The 22,500-nt window shown below is 45.0% G+C and overlaps 2 protein-coding genes across 2 annotated transcripts in view; both read right to left on the reverse strand.

Moving 5' to 3' along the window:
• Nucleotides 1–22,500, reverse strand: part of LOC143300501 (calbindin-32-like) — a 367,317-nt gene that overhangs the window by 84,306 nt on the left and 260,511 nt on the right. The window lies entirely within an intron of this gene.
• The window catches only part of LOC143300774 (uncharacterized), a 27,845-nt gene continuing 13,047 nt past the window's right edge, over nt 7,703–22,500 (reverse strand). The window contains exon 2 of the mRNA XM_076614702.1: nt 7,703–7,906. Within this exon, the coding sequence (XP_076470817.1) occupies nt 7,703–7,906 (204 nt within the window). The remainder of the gene's footprint in view (nt 7,907–22,500) is intronic.

Here is a 22,500-nt window from a genome sequence, read left to right on the forward strand (position 1 = left end):
TATGTTTCAGAAGTTGAAACTGAAAAAAAATAAAAAAAATTTCCAGTGACTAGTGAAACAGTGAAACATTATTCCCCCCCCCAAACCCCAAGCCCCTCAGGGGCACTTGGATCAGACAGAGGACACGACGGGCGCAATAGCCGAGTGGTTAAAGCGCTGGACTTTCAATCTGAGGGTCCCGGCTTCGAAGCTCGGTGACGGCGCCTGGTGGGTAAAGGGTGGAGATTTTTACGATCTCCCAGGTCAACATTTTGTGCAGACCTGCTAGTGCCTGAACCCCCTTGGTGTGTATGCGCAAACAGAAGATCAAATACGCACGTTAAAGATCCTGTAATCCATGTCAGCGTTCGGTGGGTTATGGAAACAAGAACATACCCAGCATGCACACCCCCGAAAACGGAGTATGGCTGCCTACATGGCGGGGTAAAAACCGTCATACACGTAAAAGCCCACTCGTGTACATACGAGTGAACGTGGGAGTCGCAGCCCACGAACGCAGAAGAAGAAGAAGAGGAAGACAAATGAAATGAAATGAAATTATGGTGCTTAGAGCCTCGCCGACCACTAAGGCCATCTCAAGGCTATCGCCGCGTTAATAACTACTACAAGGGTAAAAAACAAACAATTAAAACGAGTCACCACTTCAAACATTCCACTCAAAGTTTAAAAACCTCCATAGTTTAAAACCTTAAAATCTGATTAAAAATGTTCACTTCTTTCAAGAAGTCCATCAGCGTCCACGGAGGGATATCACGAAACAAGGTCTTCAAAAAGAAGAAGACAGAGGACACACATATAAATATACCACAACAGAAAAACAGTACAGAGAGCAATCAGGAACTGTGATCGTGACATCGTCTGTTGCCAAACCCAGTGCCGACACGTAGGCGAATCGAACAAAAAAAAAAGAAAAAGAAGACTGTGTGTATATGTTAGCAAAACCAACCTGGTGACACGAGCATGGAAAAAGACGGCGGGGCGGGGGTTGGGGTTGGGGAGTGGGGGGGGGGGATGTGTGTGTGTGTGTGTGTGTGTGTGTGTGTGTGTGTGTGTGTGTGTGTGTGTGTGTGTGTGAAATCCACTCTGATAGGTACACAAATATATATGCATGCACTCACAAGCCCCTGAACAGCGCGTTGGGTTATCCTGCTGTTAGGCATAATGCCTAGCAGGTGAGGTGTTGCGTATATGGAATTGTCCGAACGCAGTGACGCCCCCTTGAGAAACTGAACTTGAGACTCTTGTTATCTTTTCCTGAGACTTGCTAACCCCCCCCCCCTGCCCCCCCACCGCCCCCCACGGCCCCCTCTCCTCCATCCACCCCTCTTCCATCAATCTGCGTGTTTTTTGTTCTGGTCACTTTTCTTTTCTCACCCTATATCTTGTCGTCCTTTTTGCCACCTGCTTTTTGCGTCTTCTGATCAAACACTTTCCTGGTCTTCAGACGCCAACAAGCAAGTAGACTTGAATATCTCTTTCTGAAGACAAGCATTTTATATGTTCTTTGTGAGAAATGGCTTTCTTTTCTCATCACCTCCCTTTGAAATCCTGTCTGATTTGTGATCTTGTAATAAACGGCACCATTTTAGATAATAGGAGTGAATTAACTATCAGGGAACCCGGAGTTTTGTCGCTGTTGTGGAAATGACGGGTTTTCAGCGATTGGTGAAAAAAAAAAGACAGTCATCATGGAGGTGATCTGAATCGAAACTGAAGAAAGCGGAACTGCTAAAAGGGTAAACCAGGACACCGCATGACCTCTCTGATCGATAGCGTGTTTGTTTGTTTGTTTGTTGTTGCTTGTTGTTGCAGTTGTTGTTGTTGTTGTTGTTGTTGTTGTTGTTGTTGTTGTTGTTGTTGTTGTTGTTGTTGTTGGTGGTGGTGGTGGTGGTGGTGGTGGTGGTGGTGGTGGTGGTGTGTGTGTGTGTGTGTGTGTGTGTGTGTGTGTGTGTGTGTGTGTGTGTGTGTGCCTGTGTGTCTGTGTGTACGCGCGCGTACGATCCAATGACCCCAAAGCTAAACAGATGTTGGGCTTCTCACGCCAACTCGCATGGCTTTCTTTCTCAATTCGCGGGCATTACCTTGTCAAACACACTTCCAAGGAACAACACATAAGGTGCAGAATTCCATCCAACTCGCTCTTTTACCATCATCGATTCTTAGGAACGGTAGACTGCAAACAGTGCCAAGCGACTAGCTTCCGCTGTGGGAAATCAGCGTCTGTCATGGACGAGCCAAAGCTGAATAAGGTTTGAACACCCGACACCTCTTCATGCGAAAGACCATTGTGCCCACTAAGCCACAGCGGGCTTTTCTTCTTCTTCTTCTTGTCTTTCATCTGTGAACAAAGAAATGCCAAGTAAGACCGTCTTCCAAACCAAACAAACGTTTGAATAAGTTCTGAACACCCTATACCTATTCATGCAAATGACCTCTTGGGCTCACACCACCACACTGGGCTTTTCTCCCAGTTCTAAATACAGGCTTTTGTTTGTCTTCTTTTCTTTGAATTGCGAACAAAGAAATGCGATGTAGTACCGTCCTCCAACCCCAACAAACGTTCAGGCCACCGAGGAAAAGCTCAATATAATCCATTCTGGATCCGGAGCCTTGTCAACGAAATAAACCGTTCATGATTGGGAAATGCAGCTTAAATCCGGAAGGCTTACTTGCCGATTATTGGTATGACTGTAAAGATGAGTTTTTCCACTATGTTTATTCCAAACTTTGTATTGGCAGACGAATTAATTCCAGACAAAAATGACTGTTAAAGTTGGCCATGGACACACACACACACACACACACACACACTGAACAACAGGTGTGTATGTGTGTATGTGTGTGTGTGTGCAATGGTCCCTGCTCATATTGACTTAAAAGAAAATCACGTGTTGAGTTCACCGTCTCTCCCCCTCCACCCTTTCTCTCTTTCTCAAGCAAAAAATAAATTGGCCCCAACTCATATCGAAATAAACGAGAATCACGTGCAGAGTCCACCTTCTGACTCTCCCTCACTCCCTTTATGTCTCTCCCTGTGTGTGTGTGTGTGTGTGTGTGTGTGTGTGAAAATGAGATTATTTCGATTTTGGACCAGCTTAGTGATATCAAACACAGAAAAATATTATGGGAAAATATATTTGATATTACTTGATTTATATCGAAATGGTATTTATTCTTCAAAATGGATGAGTTGTATCAAACAAATTTTAATAGAAACAGGGTATGACTGTGTTTGGGATGCTTAATTCTTCTTAGAGAGGGAATCTTTCTGCAAGAATGTCAACATTGCTTTGAGAGACAGTTTGCAAAATCTATGGAGACATGCTCTTGAGGCGAGTAGTAAATGTTTGCTTTATCGAAATTTCAAAAGTGGATTTGGCATAGAAAAATATATGTCAAATGCCTGATAATTATGTTATCAGCTTCTTCAGATTTCGAAGTAGTAATCATAAGCTGGAAATAGAAACAGGGAGACACAAAGGCATACCACGCGAGTAACGACTTTGTAAGGTTTGTAACATGTCTGTGATTGGGGATGGGTTTCATTTTTATAATGGAATGTCCCAATTATGATCAGTTACGATATAGATATGTTCCTAAAAATTTTTGTCTCCAAAATCGGTTTTTAATTTTTGCAATATGATCAATGGAGGCAAAAAAAAAAAAAAAGAAAAAGAAAAAAAAGAAAAAAAAAAGGAAAAAAAGAAAAAAGAAAAGAAAAAAAAGTCATTTTAGCTGTAAGTAAGATGATCAAATTTGCAAATGTTGCCTAACAACACTTTTGGAGTTAAAAGACATTTGTGTTTTCTCAGCTTTTATGTGACATTGTTGTGTATTTGGAAATGTTTGTTCTGGGCATGAAAACATTATTTTGCAGTAATCCTCCATACTCCAATAGGAGTGAAAGGATAATTAAAACTTGAAACTTGAAACGTGTGTGCCCTTTGTTTTTCACTGTGGTCGAAACACATGCCACGGAGTGGTCGGCATTTTGACAACTGTGGACAAGACTTCAGTGAACCGACACTGTTTGGAAACATGTGTCCGAATAAAGCACTCTGTCATGTCATTCTCTGCTCAAAACCTCATTACAACAGGGTCTATAAACGGAGAATACGGTGTGAAGAGCTTTTTTCCGTTTGGTTTACATTTAATCCTGATACAGACCCATGCATGCAACGTGCAGGAAAGTATGGCGTCAGTTGAAACGGCTTCTCTCGCCGCATTTTGAATCAAGTAAGAATCCAAACCGTTTGGGAATACAGATCGACGCTCTAGTCCGATCAACTGAAAACGAACCTATCACACATGCATAATCATACCCCTTGATTTTCTCAACGGATTTACACGAATCTCAGAATCGACCCCCCGGGGTTCTCATATATACTGATTTCCGTAAATTTACGGGGAAAATCTCATATCTGGTCTTGTGGCGTTCTGCATTGAATTGTGAGGGATTACCAGTAAACGATCCGTTCTGCATTTCTCCAGTTTTCCTGCAGTTTCCACTGGACAGAAACAGGACAGACAAAAACGCGATCTTGTTGAGGTGTAGTAGTGTGCCATAGCTTGAAACGACAACTGTGATTTATGGCAGTTACTGAGAAAATAAGCAAAGAACAAGCCATTATGAAATTCATACGATGCTGTTTGTGAAACGTGTAACCCCCCCCCCCCCTAACACCCCCCCCGCCCTATCCCCCGCCCCCACTTCCTCCTTACCGTGACCTCTCCAAAACAGAAAGAAACCAGAACGGTCTTCTCGTTCTGACAAGGTTGCTGCTTCTGCAAGCACTTGCGCTTGGAGATAGAATGCCAGCTTCTGCGTGTTCTCTCTCTCTCTCTCTCTCTCTCTCTCACACACACACACACACACACACACCAAGCGGGCCAAAAAGAAAGAATGAAAGAGAGAGAGAGAGAGAGAGAGAGAGAGAGAGAGACAGAGAGAGAGACAGAGAGAGAGAGAGACAGACATAGAGAGACAGACAGAGACAGACAGACAGACAGACAGACAGACAGACAGACAGACACACACACACACACACACACAGACAGACAGAGAGAGAGAGAGAGACAGACAGAGAGAGACAGACAGAGACACACACACACACACACACACACACACACACACACACACACACACACACACACAGAGAGACAGACAGACAGACAGACAGACAGAGACAAAAACAGAGAGACAGAGAAAATGAACGGAACACCGTTGAGTTTAATAACAAAACAAAAGGCTATTTGTTCGACCATCAACCCAATTTAGGACAGAAAAACAACAACAACAACAACAACAACAACAACACACACACACACACACACACACACACACACACACGCCCAAACCCAATAACATCTACCCCACTCCCCTTCCACCTCATTGATATTCCGATCCACCCACCCACCATCGTCAACTGGTAATTATTCGGCTCCTGCTGAGCTGAAAAATAATGGCCACCTATTATGCCAAACCATCCCCTACTGTGCCCCATCACCAGAAATCGTGCCTCTATAACGTAAACAACATCCAGCTTTGAAAAGAAAACCAAAACACCACCAACAAAAAAACAAACAAAAAACATGGGTTTATGACCCATCACCATGTTATTGTGGACGAGTGTTTAAATTAACTAAGTTAGTCATCATTTTCTTGTAATTACAGGTCATTGCTCAGATGGTTGTGAATGCTAAGTGAAAAGGGTTCAAAGTGCTCAGAGAGTTTTGAATGCTAAGTGGAAAAGGGTTAATGAAAAGTCGAGTCCTTTTACAGGCAACCGGGGTGGTGATGAGTCATCATAGGTTTGGCATAGGGCAGGCGGCGTCCTATCCTCTTCTTCCGCCGTACGTTTTTAAAAACCCTCACATATAAAAGTTCATGCAATGCATAGGACCTCGGTTTATCGGATTCTCATCCTGATAACTCAGAGACCAGACGACCATTCAGGGTCTTGTGGAAAGGGGCAGAAAGTCCTGGCGAGCGTAGGTTTCGAACCCGTGCGCTCAGATTCTCTGGCTTCCAAAATGGACGCGTTACCAAGGACACCACTCCGCAAAACTGTCACATTTTGTTTTGTCCAAGGCACTTCACATTCAGTATCCTCTCTTGGTCAAAGCAAAACATTGTTTCATAGAATCTCTCTCAGAAAACCCCCGCAGAAAAAAAAGACACCAAGAGACCATAGATACCCCCCTAACCCCCCCCCCCCCCAATCCCCCAAAACAAAAACAACAACCCAAAACCAAAAAAACATACACACACAAAAAAAACCAACCCCAAAAACAGCGGATGTAAAGACAGACTTGTGACGTCACGAGCAGCGAAGTACGATCGATAGCGCCAAAGCGCTCAAGGGAGATAAAACGTTGCATTTAATGGGAGAATTATGGGCCTTTAACATTTAGCTGGCCTGTGCCGTATACCCTGCTCAGCCGTACCTTTCCCTTTCAACTGAATGTAGGATACACGGGGGAAGGTGGGGGGGTAGGTGGGGGGGGGAGCAAGAGCATGTGGGTGGGCAGGAGAGTGGGGGGTTGGGGTGGGGAGGGGAGGGTTTGATGGGGTGGCGGTGGTGGTAAATAGCATATGGTAGAGCAGCGCAGTGCAGAACAGTGTGTCACGTTCTTGCCGCAACGTAAAAGAACCCACGGGCAACAAAAGGGCTGTTGCCGGCACAATTCTGGAGAGAAAAAAAAGTGTTTCTTTTTCAAAAAAAGGGGAAGAAAAAAAAAGTCGCTGAGCTGTAGCAAGGCGCTCTTCCTGGGAATACCAACCCGAATTTCATACAGAGAAGGGGCAGAGTGATACAACACAATACAAATTTACAATACAATGCAATACAATACAGTACAAGACAATACATCCACTTACTGGAGTGATTTGTAAATAAATACAACACAATACAAATTGACAATACAATGCAATACAATACAGTACAAGACAATACACCCACTTACTGGGTGATTTGTAAACAAACACGGCAAGATTCAATCTTTCAAATGGGGCCATGGTCTTATTGAATAAACTATCGTCACTTTCTGGAGGTTTTGGAGCTATTTTTTCTTCCATGTGTTTTCAACGTGTGGTGTTTCTCGGAGTTAGGCGAGAGAACGCTCGTGGGTGGTTGCATTTGCTTTGGCATGCGTGCGTTTCTGTGTGCTGTTTTACGAACACGTGTGCGGCAGGAAATCATAAGTTACAACAAAGCTTCTGGACATAAGAAGATTGCCCCCCCACCCCCGAAAAATCTACTCACCCTGGAAACCGATCATAATACGCTTGACACGAGTGAATGTTTTATTAACAGTAAAACGGATGAGCAGAAAGCTTCTTTACGGCATGCTCTGAACACACACACACACACCAACCCAGAATGGATCAGTTTGCCCACATCCGAGGCATTTTTTTTACCTTTGGGGATTATATCCAGTCCCATTGAGGGAGGGTCTTTTGCTCAACGACAGTATGATCTGACTCAGATGGACCGGGACTTTATGACGCTGAAAAGTGCTGTGCCTGAGACACAGCTCTGTGCTGTCTACTGCCCAAAGCTTCCTGTCCTTTTAGTCTCTCAGGGGACACCAAAGGTTCTGGGGGCTTTCCCTTTGTCTCTCAGAGGACACCAAAGGTTCTGGGGGCTTTCCCTTTGTCTCTAAGAGGACACCAAAGGTTCTGAGGCTTTCCCTTTGTCTCTCAGGGGACACCAAAGGTTCTGGGGGCTTTCCCTTTGTCTCTCAGAGGACACCAAAGGTTCTGGGGGCTTTCCCTTTGTCTCTCAGAGGACACCAAAGGTTCTGGGGGCTTTCCCTTTGTCTCTAAGAGGACACCAAAGGTTCTGGAGGCTTTCCCTTTGTCTCTAAGAGGACACCAAAGGTTCTGGGGGCTTTCCCTTTGTCTCTAAGAGGACACCAAAGGTTCTGGGGGCTTTCCCTTTGTCTCTAAGAGGACACCAAAGGTTCTGGAGGCTTTCCCTTTGTCTCTAAGAGGACACCAAAGGTTCTGGGGGCTTTCCCTTTGTCTCTCAGAGGACACCAAAGGTTCTGGGGGCTTTCCCTTTGTCTCTCAGCAGAGTGGAGAGGAGAGATCAAAAGCTTCTGAATAAATCATTCGGTTGTTTTTCTTGTAAAACATAGTAACTCTATGTGTGTGTGTGTGTGTGTGTGTGTGTGTGTGTGTGTGTGTGTGTGTGTGTGTGTGTGTGTGTTGCTGTGTGTGTGTGTGTGTGTGTGTGTGTTTCTGTATATATATATCTCTATATATCTCTCCCATCTTTTCCGTTTCCTTTCATCTGTTGGACCCATCGGACTCTCCCCCCCCCTCCGCCCCTCGCCCTCCCCCTTTGCCCGACAGTGTACTTAAAAGGGAAATAATGTATTGACCAGTGTATTGTATTGAAATCCATTGTATTGTGTTGTATTGTAGCGTATTATGTTGTGATTGTAGAGTATTGCAGTTGTGTTGTGTTCGTATTGTATCATATTGTACTGTTTTATAAAGTGTTGTGCTGTATTGTATAGTCCTGTATTGTATTGCAATGTACTGTATTGTGTTGTATTTATCACTTATGATAACAAAACATTTCTCTGCATCAAAATTCGTTCTGCTCATCTCGTGGGATAGCGCGTCGTCATAGTGCAGTGCCCCCCCCCCCCTCCCACGGCCCCCTCCCCCCCACACGCCCCCCTCCTCCCCTTTTTTTAATATATTAAAAAACTTTTTTTTTAACCTGTCCTCATATGTTTTTGCTTTACTATCATAGTGGACTTTTTTTCTGCACAATTTTATCAGTCAGGCACAACTCCCTTGTTGCCGTATGTTCTTTTACGTGCGCTACAGTGCATGCTACACACGGGACCACGGTATGCCATCTCATCCCAGCGACATCAATACAATACAATACAATACAGCACAATACAATACAATACAATACAATACAATACAGCACAATACAATACAATACAGTACAATACAATACAATACAATACAGTACAATACAATACAGCACAATACAATACATCTTTATTCTTCCAATTGAAAAAATAAATTGTGCATCCACAGGCTCGTCACGTCACTCACCCTTCACAATGTCTCAACCAACAGCCAAGTCCATCACACTCGCAATATGACAAATGTTGGACAAAAGACCAGCACTCAATGTCTAGTGGAGGGATGGGGGAGGGAGTGGGGGAAAGGGGGGGGGGGAGGGGATCATACCGAAGTGATAAAACAGGGCCTTAATTATATCATCCATAGTAACGGTTTATCTCCCATAAGTGTTTGCCACTTTCGGTTACTTCCCTTGCCGATGTGAAGTCAAACATCTCTGTTCATCTGTCCGCTTCCATGAGGAATGAGGTGGGTTCTATTTTTTCCCTTCATGTTTCTTAGCATTGTCTTCATTTCTTTGTATTTAAAAAAAAAATGTTTTCCGAGATCTGCTTCCACAACAAAGGACACAGGCATATGATGCGCTTGGAAACTATGAGAATCTACGTGTGGTAGCTTTCTGATGTCACTGTTAGAATGGGCATGTGTGCATCACAGTATGTTTGTGTGCTTGTGCTTGCGAGGAAGCACCGTCAACACACACACAGACACACACACACACACACACACACACACACACACTATATATATATATATATATATATATATATATATATATATAGAGAGAGAGAGAGAGAGAGAGAGAGAGAGAGAGAGAGATGGGGGGGGGGGGGGAGAGAGATAGTTGTGTGTGTCAAGTCAACGTCAAAATGGCCTTTGGGCCATACACATGGAGTTCGCATTCATGAAGTTACTGAATACAATCAATGAACACATACATTCCCGAGAGAGTTGCGCGCGCGTGTGTGTGTGCGTGCGTGTATGTATGTGTGTGTGCGTGGTCTCTCTCTAGACTTCCTTTTCTCTCTGACAGGTGAGAAGGTGAAACCTTTAAATAAAACATTCGTGTTTGCAAACACGAACACATGTCTGTCTCTGTCTCTATCTATATGTACGTCTGTCTGTCTGTCTGTCTGTATCTTTATTGTAGTCTTTTTGTCCCTCTTTCCCCCTTTATCGGGCACGAAAACATCAACAACGTTTTTTGTGATATTTCTTCTTTACACATTCGACGCATAGACTTAAACGAATATAATATAATATAATATAATATAATATAATATAATATAATATAATATAATATAATATATATATGACAAGCATTTTATAATTCAGACCCATACTGTACGTGTAAACATATTGCGGGGTGAGGGGAGGGGAAAAGGTCATAACGGACAGTGTACTACTACTGCTACTACTACTACTACTACCACTGCTACTACTACTACTACTAATACTGATTGTGACAAATCTTTTAACATGAACCGAGACGATTCTGGACTGTGTCTTGAATCGAATCGAAGTCCGACGGGCGCAACAGCCGAGTGGTTAAAGCGTTGGACTTTCAGTCTGAGGGTCCCGGGTTCGAATCTCGGTGACGGCGCCTGGTGGGTAAAGGGTGGAGATTTTTCCGATCTCCCAGGTCAACATATGTGCAGGGACCTGCTAGTGGCTGAACCCCCTTCGTGTGTATACGCAAGCAGAAGATCAAATACGCACGTTAAAGATCCTGTAATCCATGTCAGCATTCGGTGGGTTATGGAAACAAGAACATGCCCAGCATGCACACTCCCGAAAATGGAATATGGCTGCCTACACGGCGGAGTAAAAACGGTCATACACGTAAAAGCCCACTCGTGTACATACGAGTGAACGTGGGAGTTGCAGCCCACGAACGCAGAAGAAGAAGAAGAAGAATCGAAGTCTGATAAGGGAGCCACTTTGTTCTGTCGGGCACTTTATTCAAAGGGGGGGAAAGTACTGCAGTTACACGTTGGGCCAACAGCAAAGTGAGAGCTGTATCATTTAATGGTTTCTCCATTGCCATGGGAAATCATTTACGGTTCAGTCTTTTGTGAAGGACTATGACTCTCTCACTAGGAGGCAAAACTGCACTGGCTCTTAGTGCTGCAGCCTTGGGGGCTAGTTGGCATTTGGGAACCATCCCCAACGCCGACTGTCCTAAAACTCTCTTGGTCGAGAGAGTGGGGATGTAACTTGGGCAAGATACTCTCCACTGCAATAAAATTCAAGCCCAGATAGTCGGGACAGCTGTTACCTCCTCTGCTGTTCTGATGGTTATTGTCGAACACGGCTGACTATCATACTGCAGACTAGCTGAATGTGAAAGGGTCTATGAGTTTACTGTAGCGTCTGTCTCCCTGAAGTGCTTTGACACAATCAGTTCAATAGATCGTTGTGAATGTAGGGAGACAGAACGAGCGAGCGCTTTTCATATTTCAGTCATGTATAGCTGCTGCTGCCCTCATCTTGTGTAACTTTTCTTCTGTTTGTTCCATTTTCCCCCTCCCTCCCTCCCCCCCTTGCCTCTCACACACACACACACACACACACACACACACACACACACACACACACAGAACTTTCATTCTATCGGATTCACATCGCCTCACCATCCTAATCATGCCCCACAGTATTTCTCTCTCTCTCTCTCTCCCCTCTCTCTCTGTGTGTCTTGGAGGCGCGGGTTCGAACCTGCTGAGGACCAGGTTGGACAAGAAAAGCGCCAATATAAGGGCATCCAGGAGTCATGACCTGGGTGCGGCCCGGCCCCCTTAGAGTGCAAAGAGTTAAGGGCCGAAACACTTGACTGAGGGGTGGGGGGAGGGTGGTGGGGGCATGGGGGGGCCTTCTTCTCTGAAGACCTTGTACTGTCCAGCTCTCCCTAGAGTTTCTTATCACTCCTCTCTCTCTCTCTCTCTGGGGGAGACAGGTATTGTGCTGGGTACATGGCCCAGGTCGACTAAATGTGAAAGGGCCCATAATTCAGTCATCATACGTCATTTCCGGCCAGCTCACTTCCGTTCCACGCTTGGCGGGCATTGATCCTCCATGGCTGCTTCTGACGTCACTGATGTGTGCGTGAGTGATTCTTGTTCGTTTTTTTTTTTTTTTATCTCAGGGTAAGGCATGGAACTCTGGTTTTTGTTCAAGGGGCGCAATAGCCGAGTGGTTAAAGCGTTGGACTTTCAATCTAAGGGTCCCGTGTTCGAATCTCGGTAACGGCGCCTGGTACGTAAATGGAGATTTTTCCGATCTCCCAGGTCAGCCTATGTGCAGACCGGCTTGTGCCTGAACCCCTATGTGTGTATTCGCAAGGAGAAGATCAAATACGCACGTTAAAGATCCAGTAATCCTGTAATCAGCGTTATTATTGGCTATTTTCATCTTTTTCAAACTATCCATATTATTTGTCTATTTATCTATTTATTCATGTATGTATTTATTTATTCATTTATCTGTCTATCTGTTCACATCTTTATTTCCCCTACAATAGGTTATCAAGACCTATCAGCGCGCTGGGTTATGCGAAGGTGAGGCATCTGCACCTTTAAAAATTTTTTTTTAAGCAGATGTGGCGTAGCGCGTATGGATCTGTTCGCACGCTCTGATCACACCTCCTTGAGAGCGGAACTGAAACTCTTTCTAACGAGCCTGAAATGGTACAAATGAATTTCCATGTTGATTATTCAACTACTTCTGATCTGATTTGATTTGATTTGACGTCTCTGATCTGCTCTGGGTTGCATGAGCTGTCTTAGCAGTATCAAGTTTGCTTAACATTAAGGACTGACCCAGTTTCAGTTTGAACTTTCTCAAGGAGGCGTCAAAAAGGCGTTCGGACAAAATCCATATACGCTACACCTCATCCGCTAGGCAGATGCCTGATCAGCAGGATAACCCAACGCGCTTGGTCAGATCTTAGTGCATGTATGTCTGTCTGTGTGGATACCTATCAGAGAGGATTTCTTCTACAGCCCTGCACCAGAGGGCAACACCTTTGTTGACAATGGATTCTTTTTCAGTGCGCCAAGTGCTGCACACGGGACCTCGGTTTTATCGTCTCATCCGAATGACCCGACGCTCAGCTTGATTTTTGACTCACTTGTGTGCACAGAGTGAGACTATGTTTTAACCTGGTGTTCGGTTGTGTGTGTGTGTGTGTGTGTGTGTGTGGTAAACTTTAACATTGACATTTTCTCTGCAAATACTTTGTCAGTTGACACCAAATTAGGCATAAAAATAGGAAAAATTCAGTTCTTTCCAGTCATCTTGTTTAAAACAATATTGCACCTCTGGGATGGGCACAAAAAAAAGAAAGAAAAAAAAGAAGCCTAATTATATGCAAACTGCATTTACTGTTATATTTTTTGTATTCTCTAAACTTGGCACTTTGATCTGATATTCTGACCCAACAACAAGAGCAGTCATTATTATCATTTTTTGTTCAAACAGGAACTTCTTTTGCTAAGCATGGAAGTTTTATTTATTTTGCAAACGTTTTGGTGCAGATAGTAAAAAAAAAAGGGAAATTACTCTGTAATTAATGCTAGGGGACTTAATTTGCTTTAAACTGATCTTTCTCATCTTAAACATTACATTTTGAAATCATACTCAATACATAAAAAGCTTGGATTAAAAAATTTTTTTTTAAGTGTATCACAAGTGAGTCTTGAAGGCCTTGCCTCTCTTGTTCTAGTTAAACTTGGAAGGAGGAGAAAGGGCGAGACTGGGGTTCGAATCTATCCAGACCCTCACGGACACTGTACTGACAGACAAGCGTCTTAACCATTCTGCCACCTCCCTCCTTGACTCGACTATAATTATGGGATTTGAACACTGATCAAATTATGGGATAAGCGCAGACCAAGGAACATTTTTTTTCTTTTGGCTGCCCCATCGTCTGCACCGTTTCATTGGCATTACTCCCACGCCGCTCATTTAGATTCCCCCGTACACGGCCACACCCGGGTTCGTCCGAGGAACATTCTTAACACTGATCAAACTTAGCGTGTCCTCAGACCACCTCATACAACCTGGGGCCTACCCACGAGTGTTTACCACCTACCTCATGGCATCGGGGCATTTCTTTCCTTTGTGCTGGAATGTCCAGATTCGCTTCGCTTCAGTAACAGAATGGCACCCTCCAAGTACTGAGAGATCTAGATGCATTATCAATGTCCAGATTCGCTTCGCTTCATTAACAGACTGGCACCCCCAAGTACTGAGAGATCTAGATGCATTATTATCAGCGCAGCCAGGAAGTTCCCTGGACTCATTCACTGCATGTAACTTGATCTGCTGGGAGAGGTCGTGTTGGCAGGCGGTGTGAAGGACCCTGGCTGGGCTAACCCAATTTATCGCTCATCCTGCATCCCGTCCCTGTCCTGGCCGTTGCCGAGTGGTGGCCTGGAGGTAACGCGTCCGCCCGGGAAGGGAGAGAATCTGAGTCTGGTCTGGTCACTGACCAAGGAAAGGCAATTATTGCTTTACGAACACACAGAGTCATTTTATTTGCACCACAGGCTGCCAAACCTGGGTAGAGCCGACTGACGGCGGCCATTGAGCGCTCATCATTTGTTTCCTGTGCCATTCAGTCAGATTTCAATCACGCGCACACACACACACGCACGTGCGCGCACGCGCGCGCGCGTACGGGGGATTTCGTTTTCGTTTTGGAACATATACACCCCACACATTCATCAAGGGAAAATGAAACCATTTTTCTAGAAATTGACAAAGAATCATTTTCATTTATTGATTGATATTCCCCAAGAAATTAAGAAAAAAATGTGGACAGTAATACTTCCACATTACCCGCCAAAACAACCAGGAACATTATCCCTGTAGAGACTGTGGAAGAAACGAATTCGCATATAAAGCAGAAACAGTCGGGAATGTGGGAGGGAGGAACGAGGGGGGGCGGGGGGGTGGGGGTGGGGGGGCGGTTGGTGGGTGGATGGGGGTTGAGAGAGACAGACAGAGAGTGTGTGGGGGGGGGGGGGAGGGAAGGGGGTGGTGTTATGTCACCCGAGGCGCAGCAACTTGCTCTTGTCCTCTTCTTCTTTTCTTTCTTTTTTTTTTTTTTTTTTTTAAAGGCCAGCGGAGAGGACAAGTGATGGAGTAATGACTTCAGGAAACAGCCACTCCTGGTGAAACCGCTGTGGAAAAAAAAAAAAAAGCAACCCTGACAGAAGAAGGCTGATGGTACAGATCCGCCAAATTGCCTTCCAGACCAGTAGACGCTCTACTCCCCCACCACCCACCCCCCTTATCCCCCCTCACCCTCTCCCCTTCGTTACAAGACAAGACACGATGACTGAACCGTGCAGCCTTTCTTGGGGCGGTGTGTCGGGGGTTGGGGTGGGGTGGGGTGGGGTTGGGGGTGAGCGGGGGTTGGCGAGCGAGGAGGAGAATAGGGGTGGGGGGAGGGTACGGGGGGCGTGGGGGAGGGAGGCAGTTATTAGAGTGGCTAAATCGGTGTCCCCCCCCCCCCCGCCCCCCCCCCCTCCCCCCTCCCGAACAGCACCAGTCCGCTCGTCAGTGTACCGGCCTCGACTTGGCCCTGATGTGAGAAGGAACGTGACAGCAAGCCGTGCATTTCACAGGCTGTCAGGAACTTCAGGCATTTCTCCCCCCTGTGTGTCCCTTGCTGCTAGCAGGTCACAAACAAATCTGTCTTTTTCTCAACGTTTGGTTAATTAAAAAAAAAAGAAAAGATAAAAGAAAAAGAAAAGCCACAGATACAGACACACGCATGAACGCACGCACACACAACACATGCACCCACGGACATACATACACACGCACGCACACACATACATACACACGGTCATGAGAGTAAGAAGGATTGTCGACTGGTCAGTGTGAAATTGTGAGGCGAGTGTTCTCTTTTCATGAACCTTGGTGGCCTGGAGACAGCAGCCAAAAGTCTTTCAGTTTGAAGGAACCTCTCTCGGTTGTGGTCACTCAACTCGATCAGTGTGCGTGTGTGTGTGCGTGCGTGGTTGCGAGTGTGCGTGCGTGCGTATGTCATGAATTTCCCACCACTTGTACATTAGAATCGGTTGTTCGTTGTTCTAGTGCATACAAAAACTTGTTGATCATGCATCTATACATTCAACATGCTCAGTTGAAAAGACAGCTGTGGCTGGTACAACTGTTGGCCTTGGGAGTTAAGAAATATCTCCACCCTTTAATTAATAGATGCTGCAGACATCAAGCCCAAGGTCATCAGATCGAAACGTTCACAGCTGTAACCGTTCTGCTATCACACATACCAGTTTTACTTTCCGGTCGCTTAGTGTACAACGTGTTCGCTGGGCTGGGTGAATCCGCTCTACGCTTACATAACTTTGTCTGTATCAATGCTGTGCCAATACAATGTGGCATCTGTTCTTGCTCCGAGTAATCACAGTCTTGCGATTTAATGAGCTGACTGGCTTTTATCAGCGTGTCCGTGGTGGATGGATTCAGTACATGCCAGCGAGTCCGCCCTGGGACAGCAACCCCCTAACAATGGGAGCGGCTTCGCATTTAGGAGAAAAAAGAAAAAGATTTTTTTTTCAACGATGAATTACCCGCACACGAACAAATCCTTCCCTGGGGTTAATTAGTCTCCCCCCCCCCTTTTTTTTTGAACACTCGGCCCCGTGCGGTAATTATTTCCTTGAGTTCTTTTTGCGGCTAATGAGGTGTGCCCGTGATGTCCTGGGGGTCTATTCTCGCTCCGAGAAACCACAGAGTCTTGCGATTTAATGAGCTGACTGGGCTTTTATCAGCGTGTCCGTGGTGGATGGATTCACTGGGTCCTGGTGTTTTTGGTACGTTGTCCAACTCACCTTTTGATGCCCTCTTTCCCCGAAGCTCTCCACAGATCGGGACGTTTTTGTCTTGCTAAGCTGCTTACTCGCCGAGTGTTGCCGAGGCTCATCTGAGTGAGTTTGGTCAATGTAAATGTATATCATTTATCATAATAATTATATAAGTTTCAAAGACTTCCTGACTAAAACTTCTCTTTGGGAACAGCGGATCAGTGAGTTACGAGACAGGAAAGGAGGGGAGTGGGAGGGAGAGGGTTAATGAGGTACTTTCAGTTTCACTTTTCCCAGTTTCTCAAGGAGGAGGCGTCACTGCGTTCGGACAAACCCATATACACCACACCATATCTGTCAACCAGTTGCCTGGCGAGCAGCATAACCCAACGCAGTTAGCTGGGCCTTGAGTGCATGCATACATATCTGTGTACCTATCACAGTGGCTGACTTCTGCAGAATTTGTGCCAGAGGACATCACTCCCGGCTCTTTTTTTTTTTACTCACTTGTGTGTGTGTGTCCGTGTGTCCGTGTGTCTGTGTGTCTGTGTGTCCGTGTGTCTGTGTGTCTGTGTGTCCGTGTGTCTGTGTGTCTGTGTGTCCGTGGTAAACGTTAACATTGACATTTTCTCTGCAAATACTTTGTCAGTTGACACCAAATTTGGCATAAAAATAAGAAAAATTCAGTTCTTTCCAGTCGTCTTGTTTAAAACAATATTGCACCTCTGGGATGGGCACAAAAAAATAAAAAAGAAGCCTAATTATATGCAAACTGTATTTACTGTTATATTTATATTTTTTGTATTATCTAAACTTTGCACTTTGACCTCTTATTCTGGCACAACAACAAGAGGAGTTATTATTATCATTTTTTGTTCAAACAGGAACTTCTTTTCCTAAGCATGGAATTTTTATTTATTTTGCAAACGTTTTGGTGCAGATAGTAAAAAAGGGAAATTACTCTGTAATTAATGCTAGGGGACTTAATTTATCACAAGTGAGTCTTGAAGGCCTTGCCTCTCTTGTTTTCTTTCTTTCCAGTGCACCAAGTACGTGCTGCACACGGGACCTCGGTTTATCGTCTCATCCGAATGACTAAGCGCTCAGTCTGATTTTCCAGTCAAGCTTGGGGAGAAAGGGCGAGAGCGGGATTCGAACCCAGACTATCACGGACTCTCTGTGATGGCAGCTGAGCGACTTCACCATTCTGCCCCCCTCCCTCTTTAACTCACTCAGTACGGCCAGTCCTCTCTTCTCCTCTACACAGACCCCTCGGATGTCCAGTGGGTGTCTGAATGACCCAACCTTTAGCTTCCGTCGTCAGAATTGTGGTATTCTTTGTCAACATTCACCTCTTCAGTATAAGAGCCTTCCGCTTGCAATATTTTGATGATGGTAACTGGGGTGAAACGCTGTTAACGTCGTCTCTTTCGCCTTTCGTATGGAGAGAGTTAATGAGGTAGAGGTATGATGATAGATTAGGGAAGAAAATTACATTCCCACAGACACGAAGTAGGATGTCCCCCCCCCCCCAGCCCCCACACCAACTAGTTGTCAGCGGACGTTTCTATCTCTATCTCTCCCTCCCCTCCCTCTCTCTCATCCTGTACGCCCCCCACTCTCTCTCTCTCTCTCACCCTCCTACCCCTCCCTCTCTCTTTCTCTTTTTTCTCTCTTTTTTCTCTCTCTTTATCTCTTTTCTCTCTCTCACCGTCCTCCGGCCTGCCTCTCCCTTTCATTCTCTCTGTCTTTCTCTCTCTCTCTTTCTATCTGCGGAAAATTACTGAAAACATGTGCTTCCCAGTTGTGTGACGTGTTCTGTAAAATTTTCAACTGGTCTCTGAAGGACTGCTCTGTCCCCAGCATCTGGAAAAAATCTACTATCTGTCCTATCCCCAAGAAAAAGAACCCAGCCGCACTAAATGATTACCGTCCTGTTGCCCTGACTTCAGTAGTGATGAAATGCTTTGAAAAAATTATTCTCCGACATCTTCTTTCTTTCACTGAACAGCAGCTTGACTCTCGTCAGTTTGCTTATAAAGCACACAGAAGTACTGACGATGCTATCCTAACTCTCCTTCATAATGCTTTCCTTCATTTGAATAACACGGGATCTTTCGTTCGTATCCTTTTTGTTGACTTCTCTTCTGCTTTTAACACAATACAACCTCATCTCCTTGCCCTCAAACTGCTAGGCATGGATGTTGATCCGAAGCTTACTCTTTGGATAGTAAGTTTTCTTCTCAATAGAACTCAGTCCGTCCGCTTTCATTCTGCCCACTCTTCTCTAAAATCTACTTCTACTGGTGCACCCCAAGGTACAGTGCTGTCCCCTGTTCTTTTTACACTGTACACAAATGACTGCAGAGGCACGGAGGAAACTCCTGTCATAAAATATTCTGATGACTCAGCAATTGAAGATCTGTCCAACTCTGATGCTATTTATTTCAGTGAAATTAAAAAGTTCTGTTCCTGGTGTGAGAAAAACTATCTGGATCTCAACGTATTGAAAACAAAAGAAATGTTGATAGATTTTCGGAAAGACCCCTTGCCTGTAGCTGACCTTGTTATTGATGGTCAAACAGTGGAGAGGGTCAATGAATATAAATATTTAGGGACCATCTTAGACAATAAGCTGACTTTTGACAGAAATGTTGATTCCATTCATAAGAAATGTCAATCTAGAATTTTTTGTTTACAGAAGCTTAGAAATGTTGGTATAAATTCAAATATTCTTCAAAGTTATTATCGATGTTGTATCGAGTCCGTGCTTACAGTTTCATTTATGTGCTGGTATGGAAGTTTGGGAGTGAGGAGTAAGCGTGTTTTGAACGATGTCATGAGTGTATGCAGTAAAATTGTGGGAGTGAAACAAGCTAGTATGCAAGAGCTGTATGAAAGTCGAGTGGTTAAAAAAAGCAGGCAGATAGCAACTGACGACACCCATATTTTAGCAAAGTATTATGAGCTGTTGCCATCAGGACGACGCTACAGAACTTTAAAGTTGAAATCCAGAGCTCTGAAGACTTTTATTCCACGTTCAATCCACCTTTTAAATTCTTGAGAACTGTGTGTGTGTGTGTGTGTGCGCGCGCACTCTCATGTGAGACGTGTGAAAGTCCGTGCATGATAGGCTGTACCTTGTTCTAGTTGTGGTGTGTGTGTGTGTGTGTGTGTGTGTGTGTGTGTGTGTGTGTGTGTGTGTGTGTGTGTTTACTGAGCTTAAAACGTGACAATTGGTTATAATGAATGTGCAATATGTAGGAAGAATAATGTGCAATATGCAGGATGAATGTACAATGAATATGTCTATGCTAACGTCCATATTCTAAATATATTTCTGTTTAATAATTGCGATGTAATAATTAATTGCAATGTTTTTAAAAGCGAATATGTGAAATGCTTTTATTTGAGAACATATGTTTATTACTCTTGTTTAATCAAGTTATCCGCGTGTGTGGGGTGAGTGGTGGGGGGAGGGGGGAGGGGGGGGGGGCGTGCGGTGCGGGTGTGTGCTGATTATCTGGTTGTGGTTTTCCGCAATTCATCTTTATTCTTATCTTATCTGTCTATTATAACCAATGTGTAGTATAGTAAGCTATGTTTATAATTATATTCAAATAATGTTTCTTAATTCTTTCTGTTTTTACATTAAGAATACTAATTATTACCTGCAGTGTGTGGATGTATGTATGAAACGATGTATGTGATATTTTTTTACATTTGTATCTTCGTAATATTTGTAGGGGCTGTTGTTGGCTTTTACAGCTATGGTCACCATGTTGTTTACTTGTCTATGTTGTGATAATGCACCTGACCAAATTTCTCCAGTTGGAGATAATAAAGTTATTCTTATCTTATCTTATCTTATCTTTTTTCTCTCTCTTTCTTTCTCTTTCTCTCTCTCTTTCTCTCTCTTTCTCTTTCGGTCTCTTTCTCTCTCTCTCTTTCTTTCGGTCTCTTACTCTCTCTCTTTCTCTATCTCACCCTGCTACCGCCTGCCTCACCCCCCCCACCTCTCTCTGCCTGTCTTTCTCTCTTTCTTTCTCTCCATCTCTTTTTCTCTCTCTCTCTTTCTCTCTCTCTTTCTCAGCCTCCTACCGCCTGCCCCACCCCACCCCCACCCCCCCTCCGCCCCCCCTCTCTCTGTCTGTCTCTCAATCAGCAATCAGCTTCTCATCAGTGCACTCGTAAAGTTGAATTGGAGGGAAGGGGTCGATCGCAAGTTCTCATTTCTTTCACAGACAAATTACATCCCTGAAAAACGTTCCCGGCGCTGCTCTGTCAAACCCCCCCTCTTCTCTCTCTCTCTCTCTCTCTCTCTCTCTCTCTCTCTCCCTGTCTGTCTGTCTCTCTCCCCCCGCCCTCTCTCTCCCTCTCTGTCTGTCTGTTTCTCTCTCTCCCTGTCTCTCCCTGTCTCTCCCCCCTCTCTCTCTCCCTGTCTCTCCCTCTCTCTGTCTCTCTCTCTGTCTGTCTGTCTCTCTCTCTCCCCTCTCTCTCTGTCCCTGTCTCTCCCTCTCTCTCTCAGTGTCTCTCTCTCCCCCCTTCTCTCTTTTCATTCTCTGTCTTTCTCTCTTTCCCTCCCTCCTACCTCCCTCCCTCCCTTCGCCCTCTCTGTCTTCTCCCTCCCTCTTCCTCTTCATTCTATTTCACCCTCCATTCATCTCTCTCTCTCTCTCCCAGTGTCTCTCCCCCTCCCCTTCTCTATTTTCATTCTCTCTCTTTCTGCCCCCCCCCCTTTCAATCTCCCTCCCTCCCTTCCATTCTTTCTCTCTGTCTCCCTCCCTCTTTCTCTTCATTCTCTCTATTTCACCCTCCACCCCCCGCTCTCTCTCAGTGTCTTCTCTATTTTCATTATCTTTCATTCTGCCCCCCTCTCTCTCTTTTCTTTTCTTTTTTTTTTTTTTTTTTTTTTTTGCTGCCCCATCATCTGCGCCATTTCAGTGGCATTACTCCCACGCCGCTCATTTAAGATTCCCCCATACACGGCCACACCCGGGTTCGTCCTTCGCAGTTCCAGCGTCGGCAGTCCGCAGAGAACCATCGATGTTAGGTTGCTAGGAGGCCACACACCAGAGGAGACCCTGCACTGCTGCTGAGTCACTTCGGTGGTGTTCAGTGGTGCCTGTTCTGATTCATAGTACTTAGGACACCACCTACTAAGCCCCTACTAACGACAATAGTGGCTTAGTCGCGGAGCCAGACTGAGTGAGCGTCCCTCCCAGAGTGGAGACCGCCACCACGTCCCTCAGACAACAGTCCCCCATGAATCTGTAGACACTGAAGGCATTGACAGGGCTCACCCCAAGCACAGAAGTGGAGGGGTATCGAAACTGAGGTCACCATGAGAGCAGGGCATGAAAGGCCACAGACTTTGAAACTCTTTTCTCTCTCTCTCTGTCTCTCTCTCTTCTCTCTCTCTGTCTCTCTCTCTTCTCTCTCTCTGTCTCTCTCTCTTCTCTCTCTCTGTCTCTCTCTCTCTCTCTGATGATGGAAGAGGAGGATGATGATGATGACGATGTTGCTATGGAGGTCCATTTTGGTTTGGGACTGCGTGACAAGGCTGTACTCTACGCTTCCTGTCATAATGATATCCTGGTGTTAACCAGGCCCGAGAGATACAGACACTTGCAGTGTAGGTCAGGTAATTAGAGCAACACACCCAAAGACGCATCCTTGAAGTGGATGACACTCGACTGTGTGGTCCCAGTCTCCCCATTTAAGCCCACAGCACACTCAACTCTGGGTAGGAGCCGGCCACGGGACGAA

This window comes from Babylonia areolata, chromosome 26 (assembly GCF_041734735.1).
Source record: "Babylonia areolata isolate BAREFJ2019XMU chromosome 26, ASM4173473v1, whole genome shotgun sequence".
Classification (NCBI taxonomy): domain Eukaryota; kingdom Metazoa; phylum Mollusca; class Gastropoda; order Neogastropoda; family Buccinidae; genus Babylonia; species Babylonia areolata.